At 43.1% G+C, this 10,589-nt stretch overlaps 1 protein-coding gene across 2 annotated transcripts in view; it reads left to right on the top strand.

The window, feature by feature from the left end:
* The first annotated feature begins 259 nt into the window (after positions 1-259).
* The window catches only part of CFAP99 (cilia and flagella associated protein 99), a 36,180-nt gene continuing 25,850 nt past the window's right edge, over positions 260-10,589 (top strand). The window contains exons 1-5 of one of the 2 annotated variants that reach the window (XM_081005513.1): positions 260-382; positions 4,774-4,904; positions 7,503-7,647; positions 8,600-8,694; positions 9,782-9,894. In XM_081005513.1, the coding sequence (XP_080861639.1) occupies positions 4,791-4,904; positions 7,503-7,647; positions 8,600-8,694; positions 9,782-9,894 (467 nt within the window). In that variant the 5' untranslated portion in view covers positions 260-382; positions 4,774-4,790. Of the gene's footprint in view, positions 383-3,272; positions 3,400-4,773; positions 4,905-7,502; positions 7,648-8,599; positions 8,695-9,781; positions 9,895-10,589 lie in introns of those variants that run through there. The other variant, XM_081005514.1, reaches the window with a different exon arrangement.

Here is a 10,589-nt window from a genome sequence, read left to right as displayed (position 1 = left end):
CCCTCCGGCGCAGAGAATGTTGACAGATCAAGAGCCTCGCCCCCTGATAGGCCGGCGACTATAGCAACAACTTCAGAAGCCGAAGCTTAGCAACAGCACGTGGTAGCCCGGCCCCCCGGCTCTGTGAGTGGCCGGCCGGGCTCCATGCAAAACAGGCGGCGGCCAGTGATTGGGCACGGGGAGCCCATGCAAATGAGCTTTGAAGTTGAACGCCTCGCGGGAGGCGGCGCCTCAGTTTGGGATGGAAGAGGGCGGCGCCGGGAGCACAGCTGGGCGCGCTTGCGCAGTGAAGGAAGCGAGCGGGCGGAACCGACGAGGCCGTGGCCGCCCTGATGGGGGGAAAATTAGCCTCGGGGATAACCAGCGTGCTCTGGTCTAATTGGTGCATGGAAGGGGTTAAAAGCGTAGAATAAACTATTTCATACTGATATAGGGACACAATAAAAATATATAGTGACATACAAAAAACCCCCGCATTTTAGTATAGTGGTACCTCAGGTTACATACGCTTCAGGTTACAGACTCTGCTAACCCAGAAATAGTGCTTCAGGTTAAGAACTTTGCTTCAGGATAAGAACAGAAATCGTGCTCTGGCGGTGCAGCGGGAGGCCCCATTAGCTAAAGTGGTGCTTCAGGTTAAGAACAGTTTCAGGTTACGAACAGACCTCTGGAATGAATTAAGTACGTAACCCGAGGTACCACTGTACTGTAAATATAAGTTAACATGAAGCCCCCTCCTCACCTTCAAGCCTTCTTCCAGAAAATGGCTGTGAAGAACAGCAAATCTTGAGTTCATATACGGCCACTGGGCCCATCACCTCCTGGCAAATAAAAGGGGAAGAAATGGAGGCAGTGAGAGATTTTACTTTCCTGGGCTCCATGATCACTGCAGATGGTGACAGCAGCCACTAAATTAAAAGACGCCTGCTTCTTGGGAGAAAAGCAATGACAAACCTAGACAGCATCTTAAAAAGTAGAGAAATCACCTTGCCAACAAAGGTCCGTATAGTTAAAGCTATGGTTTTCCCAGTAGTGATGTGTGGAAGTGAGAGCTGGACCATAAAGAAGGCTGATTGCCGAAGAATTGATGCTTTTGAGTTCTGGTGCTGGAGGAGACTCTTGAGAGTCCCATGGACTGCAAGAAGATCAAAACTCTCCATTCTGAAGGAAATCAGCCCTGAGTACTCACTGGAAAGACAGATTGTGAAGCTGAGACTCCAATACTTTGGCCACCTCATGTGAAGAGAAGACTCCCTGGAAAAGACCCTGATGCTGGGAAAGATGGAAGGCACAAGGAGAAGGGGACGACAGAGGACGAGATGGTGGGACAGTGTTCTCGAAGCTACCAGCATGAGTTTGACCAAACTGCGGGAGGCAGTGGAAGACGGAAGTGCCTGGCGTGCTCTGGTCCATGGGGTCACAAAGAGTCGGACGCGACTAAATGACTAAACAACAACAACATACCAATAATCTAGGGATTCACACCACTTTGGAACTAAACTGATTTTTTTTACTGTCTCTGCAGCCTTTCTAGCTCATGCACGGCAAAGCACATGAACCTGACTTTTGAAAAGTTTGTAAGCAAACCAGTTTTCAACTAACCAAACATCTTTTCCCTATGCTGGAGGAAGAGGGACATTTCTGGACTGGCTTGGAAGGGCATATTTTAAACGTCTTAACAACCTAGATTTCTACATTTTACTTTGCTGTGTATTTTGTGACTTTGAATTTCTGCTGGGGTTGTGTCACCAAAGAGTACTGGGATCTTGGAATCCAGGAATTCTCCTTTCTATATCTACATTTGCAGCAACACAAGCCAGGAACCAGCAATTTTGGTGATTTAGTGCAGAAGGTACAGGGCAATGCACCAAATAAACGCAAATATCCCGATTTGTTTAATAAATAAGGTATCTAATTGGTATTGAATATTTTGAACCATCAAATGTAATTTAGAAGCGTCTATTGCATCGCTCTTAAGTTATTCCAGTGCTTTTGACATTCACTCAACAGGACATTTCAAGGCATCAGAAAAGTTTATTTGTAGAGACCAGCTGGATATAAATGTTGCCTGCATGCTTTTACATTTCCATAAATAAAAGAGCTAGAGAGATTATTATTTTTTTAGAGAACAAAAAGCTGAAAATTCAGACAAAGGCCTGAAATAGCTTAAGGAGATGAAAATGATGGAATATATGGAGCTGGCTGACCTTACTGGAAGAATCCGCAACCAGAAAGAAGAAGAACATCAAGAAGAGTGGAAGAAATTTAAAGACTATTTGAACAAATATTGTAACATTAAAAATTAGAAACTACTTGAAACTACTAAATAGGTCTAGGATGAAAGTAAGAGTTGTAAAATAATTGAGATTCAGAACCTCGAAAAGTTAAGAAATTAGAACTTAATTGGAACATTGTGTTTTAATAATATTAGAAAACCGCTACATTTAAATACAAGGAAATTCAGATGGGAGTGCTCAAAGGAAGTCCAAACTATGGTAATGACGTTAGAAGTTTGAGCAGCTAATTAATTTGTATGGTCTGGGTGTTTGTCAATATGTATTTTTATTTTCTTATATTCTTTTTTGTTTATATTTGTGATTTTGTCTTTATTTTTTGTTGTAGTGTGTGGTATATTTGTAAGAAACTTAATAAAAAATATTTTTTTAAAAAAAATGAAATAGCTTAAGGAGGCCAGCAGAATTTTGCCTACAGGGGTGTAAAGGCTGGATCTACACCTGCAGCAGAATTAAGTGTCAATGCACTTGGGGAAAATGCGTGAGATGAATCAAGGATGGGCAGGCTTCAGACTTGTGTGATAAACCACAACAGCAGCCCCACAACCTCAAGCTCTGCCAGGCAGAGTGAAGTGCAAAAACACCTGAGCACATTCTGAACCGTGGGAATTGGTTTCCATGTTCAGAACTGAACTCCCTCCTTTTCTCACTCCTGCCTCTGACCCGGTTTCCCTTCGGGAAGAAAAGGCACGCGGCGTCTCCCTCGAACTCGGATCTTCTTCCCTCACGCTCGCACACCCCATCCTCACGTTATATTAGACACCCGAAGCGGGAAGAGCAGAGCCGGTGGGTGAACTGGGACTCGGGACCCTCTATTCCGCGGCAGCTCCCAGAACAAGAGGGCGCAGGAGCATGGCAAGAGCGCGCCGCTTGGGAAGCGGGAAGAAGCCAGCTTTCTAAATCCCGCGGCCGGGCGGCGTCGGGCTTCGTAGGCCGCCGCCGCCGCCACCGGCTTCCATTGGTTGCCAGGCAACCGAGGCGGCGTCCGCGAGGGCGGCCATTTTCTCTCGCTCGGGACGGGGGAAGCGTCTCTCTCTCTCTCTCTCTCTCTCTGCGGAAGGTGAGAGAAGCGGCGTCTCTCTCCATCTCTCGGGTCGTCGTTCAGGTGAGTGCCAGACTCACCTGCTGGATCAGGCCATTGGCCCAGCCAGCCCAGCCTCGCAGGAGCCCGTCGTGGGAGAGAAGCATTTCTCCACATGAACTTCTATCAGGGCGCCAATTTGAATTTTAAATATATATATTTTTTTGGGGGGGGGGGTTTGTCAGCTAAGCCCTGTCCCGCATAATGAATCACACGATGCAGCACACAAACACCATTTCAATGGCCATCAACTTTTTTGGGGGGGGGGGGCAGCTTCCCCAAATATTTTATGGGGGGGGAGGGCAAAGGGACCTCGACCCCTAGGTGTGGGATCCGAGGACTTCTGTCATGTTGCCTCTTCATCGCTTTTCCTAGTCTAACCCAAGTGGTTCCGAACCTTTTTTTGGCCATGCCTCACCTAAGCATCTCTAAAATCCTGATGACCCCCCCCGACATATAATTCTTATTATTCAAAAAGTGATCTCCTATTCACGTGGAGTAAGCCTAAAAGGCCATAAACTTGGTCTGAACAAGCTCGAATTGCCACCCCTTAAAAATCAAATTGCCCCCCTGTTGGGAAGCACGTCTGCAACTCTTCCTTACTCCACCCCCTTGATCATTTTGATGGCCTTTTTTCCTGAAGCTTTTCCAGCTCCTCCTTCAGGTGAGGTGACCAGAACTGTACGCAGTACTTCAAATAGGTCACCCCACAGATTTGGATAATTGGCATTATGATATTGGCTGTCCCCTCCCCATTTCTTTCTAGTGTGGAATATGCCTTATTTTTTTTTATGGCCACCTCACACTGGGTCAGCATCTTCATTGAGCTATCTAGTATGACCTGGCATCATGAATGTGGAGTCTCAACTTAATATTTAGTGTGTAAATATTAAGTTGGAACTTCTGGCATATTCTGAACTCCCACGCCCCAGTAAACCTTTTCAGTGGCATCCAGACTTACAGTGGTCCTATGCACAAGGACACCCAGGCAAGGAAACTATTATACCTCCTCCCCTGAAATCTGGGAGCAGGGGTTAGATACAACAGAGAGCCCATAGCTTAGGGCTTTTGAATTTTAATTTTTTTAACAATTGTGTTGTGAACTCAAGAGTACGTACCTTGAAAAAAGCAAAGTGGCATTAAAGAATTAAATGCATATTTTTGAAAAGATAGAAATTGAAATGTCACAAAATGTATTTTAATAGTAAGTGTAAAGAAACCTGGCATTTAGAATTCAACTTTGAAAGTTTCCCCCCTCATCTTTTCAAATACTACCTCCTCAGCATAAATCTTAGCATATACTAGTAGCAGCACTAGTGTATTCATGAAAAATAGTATTTATACTTAGATTAAACTGTAACTGATGACAATATATACCGTACATTTAATGATTTACAGGAATCCTGCATGTGAAAATGGCCAGCCAGCTGAAGCACATTGAAATTGTAGTCCAACAGCTTAATCGTTTCAATCCTGAAAATGAGAGTGTTGGGCATTTCTTGGATGAAACAGCTGCTAAAACATTCCAGGTATGCAGAATCCTACTTCATCCTGCACAATTTTCACATTTTAAATTGGCTTTCTTCCTTTCTTAGAACTAAGCAAGATTAATCTTAATGTCACCAGATATCAAAATGCTTTCAGTGGATGGGGGGAGAAGTAGGAGCAAGCAAACTAGATCAAAATCCCATGGTGGTGGTGGGGGGGGGGAGGAGGAATAATCTGAAATATCTGGCTTGGCATGTTGTTAGACTAGTCCTCTGAAATATTAAGTGCAAACACTTAAAGTTTGTTATTTTTAAGCCTCTAGATAAATGCATTAGTTATAGGTGGGATTTCCATTTAAACTAGTAAGAAGATTGTATGCCTCTACTTTAGAAGAAGGAAATTAATTTTAGGAATAGCACAGGAATATGGACATAAACAAGCCTGAGAGTGATGCATTAATGGATGCCCAGGTGTCAGTTTCTGGACTGTGGGAATTACCGTATTTTTCGCTCTGTAAGACGCACCAGACCACAAGACGCACCTAATTTTTGGAGGAGGAAAATAAGGAAAAAAATATTCTGAATCTCAGAAGCCAGAACAGCAAGAGGGATCGCTGCGCAGTGAAAGCAGCAATCCCTCTTGCTGTTCTGGCTTCTGTGATAGCTGCGCAGCCTGCATTCACTCCATAACACACACACACATTTCCCCTTACTTTTTAGAAGAGTAAAAATGAGTCTTATAGAGCAAAAAATACAGTATCTTAGAAGCTCCACTTGGTTTGGGATGTATGCCTACCATTCCTATCTTTGTCTCTGCTACTTTATATGATGGAAAGATAAGTGGGGAGGCAGGAGCAGTGGGGGAGGAAATTCTTAAAAATAAGAGTCCTCAGCCCTTTGTTGATATTGCCATGAAATTCAGGAGAAGTGTGGATTCCAAAGTGGACCTACGTCGAATCTGCTCATTAATCTTGGAAGTGTGGATCAAGTGAGTCTGCTTTGGAAGCTGAATTTGCCAAATTCCTTTCCTATGCCTAATACGTTTACACAGAAATCTCATCCATTCACCTTGACAGAGCATTAATCAATCCTATTTTGTCCCCTCTCCCCACATCATCTCTCTCCACAACTGTCATCAAGTGGGTGAAAGGAATAATGCTTCTGTTTCTTATCCCTATTCCATTTTTTCATTTGCTCTTTCCCCATTAATCTCCTACTCCTATTCTTCCCTGTTCCCCCTTTTCTGCCTGTTAGCCTCCTTTCATCCTCTTCCAGGTCCTTAATATGCTCCAGAAGTGCTTCCTCCCTAGAACATGTGAGATCTTAATCCCAGACTGACTGACAACCTTCCCTCCACAGAAAGAGACTGGACTGCAAAGCTGGTTGTCAAACAAACCTTTGTTCCTTTAGCAGCTGGAACATTTGAGAGTTCAGTGGCAACACATTAGCTCACCCATCCATTGTCAGAGGTTTCTGTGCCACAAGCACAGAATGTTTGCATTGTTATTTTCCACCACTGCAGATGTTGCTGCAACAGGCCAGGGGGCAATAGAAAGCTTGACCTGGTCCACAGGCCTGAGATCCACCACCCTTCTCTAAACCCTGACTTGTTGTCTTGATAATTCCTATTAGGAAGCTCAGATTTTGCTGTGAGGAACTGTAGTTCTTGATTAATTATCAAAATATATGTATCATTTGGGAACATGTATGTGTTGTTGTGCATGTGTAACAGTAAAATGCACCAGCTGTGGTTTCTTGCCTTAGCACAGGGGTCAGCAAACTTTTTCAGCAGTGGGCTGGTCCACTGTTCCTCAGACCTATTTTGAGGAAAAAAATGAACAAATTCCTACGCCCCACAAATAACCCAGAGATGCATTTTAAATAAAAACACACATTCTACTCATGTAAAAAAACCAGGCAGGCCCCACAAATAACCCAGAGATGCATTTTAAATAAAAGGACACATTCTACTCATGTAAAAACAAGCTGATTCCTGGACCATCCGCAGGCTGGATTAAGAAGGCGATTGGGCTGGATCCAGCCCCCAGGCCTTAGTTTGTCTACCCATGCCTTAGCACTATGAGATGAGGGGCAACAACACTTTGCAGAGATCTCACTTTGACAAGCATGAAATAAAAACAGCAACTGACTTCAGAGAGCAGCACATCATGACAAACTTCACTGTAGATTTTGTTATGGGACGAAAGGAATTGGTCCACCAGATGTTCCACTGTTACAGAAAATGGTTTAGAAAGAGCTACAACATAGAGCACAAGGTGGAATACAGGAAACACTCCTCTACACGTAACATGTTTGTCCACTGCAAGAACTGGACCAACCTCTCTTTCAAAGTAATCTTGAACCATATGTCTGACCTCACCCAGAGTAGCTATGCTGGAAAAACTCATGAGCACAGTGCATAACAAGGAGCTTCCTTTTCCAGCAAATTATTTGTGGGCTTCATCTTGTCAGAGACCTTGGATTGTTAGCTCTATGGAGTAGTGACTCAAGCCAGTGGCAATCTTTGTATAGTTCCTTCCTTAATGGCCAATCCATGTTATCATTGGGCAGAGAATTGTGGTGTTTTGTTCCATGCGTTGGACTTTGCTCCCCAAATTGTAATCAATTTCATCTCTACAGGCTTTCAGTGTAACAGATGAAACCTTTTTGATGGCAACTTTATCTGGCTGTATAGAATATAAACCTCTGTTGGATGTGGTGGTCAATGCATTTTATACCAGAGATGGAAAACATTGCCTGTTGTCTGACCATAATCTTTACGTTGGTAGGTATTATCTAATCAGAATATAATGATTTAGTGTTGGGTATTACACAATTACAATATAATGACATAGGAAATTTACACGGGGTTGTCATTATCATTTGTTTGCAGTCAGTAGACTATATATATATGTGTGTGTGTGTGTGTACACACACACACACACGTGTGCCATAGGTTCGCCACCACTGACTCAGAGCCTTTGGATAAGCATATTCTGCCTAAAATCGTGAGGCTGAGTCATGAAACCGCTAGACACACTGTAATGAGCTTGAGAAAAGCTGAACCAGAGAACTCCTTGCCACAAGGAAATCACTGTGGCAAAGAAGTTGGGAATTTCTAGAGGGGTAAGATATCAATAGGGATGCGGGTGGCGCTGTGGGTTAAACCACAGAGCCTAGGATTTGCCAATTGGAAAGTCAGCGGTTCAAATCCCTGCAACGGGGTGAACTCCCGTTACTTAGCCCCTGCTCCTGCCAACCTAGCAGTTCGAAAGCACGTCAAAGTGCAAGTAGATAAATAGGTACCACGTTTCCATGTGCTGCTCTGGTTCACCAGAAGCAGCTTAGTCATGCTGGCCACATGACCCGGAAGCTGTACGCCGGCTCCCTCGGCCAGTAAAGCGAGATGAGCGCCACAACCCCAGAGTTGTCTGCGACTGGACCTAATGGTCAGGGGTCCCTTTACCTAAGATATCAACAGAAAATAATGACTGTCATTGGCAGCTGACTATGCCAAACTCTAATTCCACCTTCTACAATTATGTGATGTGACATGCTCTGCTTCTTCACCATCATTTTGTAACTGGTGGGCCTCAGTAATTTTCATGTGACTCCTGGGGATCAAACATTTGAGAACCCTTCCATATACTAACTTTGCACTAGTCCAGTAAAGTTATCAATTTTGTATCATTATCCATATTCATCTATAAAATACAAATCTATTTTGTTTCTGATAGTTGTTTGTTATTTGGCCACTTTTCAATTGGATGAACTTGGACTTCAGCAGTTCTCAAGAATGGTCAAGGCAGCAGATCCTGTTAAAATATGTAAGGTAAATAAAACTGATGTAGTTAAGCAATTATTATTTTTTAAAAAACAACATTTTTATTATCCATTATGGGTTAACTGGTTCCCCCCAATAATATATTAAATTACATATCTGGATATCAATAATGAAGAAGTTTCATTGTCAATCAACTAGACAAAGGTTGTCCACCATATAATTATCCTATATGCCTCAGCAAATGGTAAGCTACCCCTCCTAGTGGTGCAGCAATAAAACTGCTATCACATTTGCAAAGCTAAGCAGGGTCCCTTATGGTTTCAAATTGGATGGGAGACTGTTCAGATTGCTGCATTGCAGAGGGTTGGACTAGAATCACTAGATGATGCTTGGGATCCCTTCCAACTCTACAATTCTATGATTCTTTACCAGATGGGTTGGAACCAAAGTTGTCTGTCCACAAAAGGAAGGGTTTCTTCCATTCACAGAAGGCACTGAGATCCAGTGAAGACTGTTATTTTCAGTTCCCCCTGCAGCCTTCCCGTCTCCTCCCATATTCTGTACTTTCTCCCAGCCTAGTGAAACAGATTTCTATTACACAGGGGACTGCAGGAAGAAGTAGAAATCAGCTAAAATTGCCTCTCAACTTCTAGATATTTATTGATTTATTTAATATTTTGCCCAATACCCTCCGGTCTCAGGGTGGTTCACAGGATAAAATCAGAATAGAAAACCACAAAGTACACAATCAAAATAAAAACAACAACCCAATAACCCCCCACCCCCGATAACTCTCAATCTAACCCTCTGGTTGCAGGATATTCAGTGATCTCAACAGAATTCAAATAGACATAGGAACGGATGTGGACAGGATGCAGTCAGTGCTTTTTTTCTAAAAAAATGTTTAGGGGTACTCTCATTTTCCTACTCATATTGAAATACTGCCCCTCAATGAGGCCGAACTTAGATTCACAAAATGTTTAGGGGTATGCATACACCTGCGTCCCCCCCCCCCTGAAAAAAGCACTGGATGCAGTTATTAGGACAAACAAAATACAATATCTGATCCAATGTTTAAGGCGGCTACTGGGTTTTCTCTGATTTTAATTCCTTAACTAAAGCAAATTCTTTTTAGTTCCTTAGATTTTTTTTCGATGTTGTAAATTTGCACACATGGATAAAAGATGAATGGAACCAGATATATGATTCTGCCTATGTAAAAGAAAACTGGATCGAACCATTGCTAAGGTAAGCAATAATCAGTACAATCCCATTCGTGTTAAAACAGAAGTGAGTCTCATTATGTCTGATGGTGATTACTCCCAGAAAGTGGCATAGGATTGCAGTTTGTGTCTGTTAATAAATTAATGATAATTAGATTATCTTTAGCATCACTTACATCCCAAAAAATCCAGTTCACCGGGGTTAGTTTATAATTTATATATTTATTTGTGAGGAGGCTGAACTGTTTGTATTACCAAGACTTGGGTAAGCAAACAGGGTGGAATTGGTCTTACCTGGGTACTTGATGCATCATCAGGGCAGATTTGAGGAGTAGGGTGGGGCTGTAGTCTGTAGAAATTCCATCTCTCTTCCCGTCTGCTTAAGTTGAGATCTAGTGTGTCTGTACTGGGAAGTCAGGACAGATTAGGGATTCTGTCGGTTTACCACCTGCCCTGATGCCCAGTTGTCTTCCTGCCTGAGCCGACAGAGGTGGTCTCAGATGTGGTCTTGAGGACTCCCAGACTGTTGGTTCTGGAGAACTTCAACATACAGTGGTGCCTCGCAAGACGAAATTAATCCGTTCCGCGAGTGTCTTCGTTTAGCGGTTTTTTCGTCTTGTGAAGCAACCCTATTAGCGGATTAGCGCTATTAGCGGTTTAGCGGCTATTAAAGGCTTATCGGTTTAGCGGATTAGCTGCTAAAAGGCTATTAGCGGCTTA

This window comes from Podarcis pityusensis, assembly GCF_964106645.2.
Source record: "Podarcis pityusensis genome assembly, chromosome: 5".
Taxonomy (NCBI): domain Eukaryota; kingdom Metazoa; phylum Chordata; class Lepidosauria; order Squamata; family Lacertidae; genus Podarcis; species Podarcis pityusensis.
This window is presented reverse-complemented; position numbering and strand designations above follow the sequence as displayed.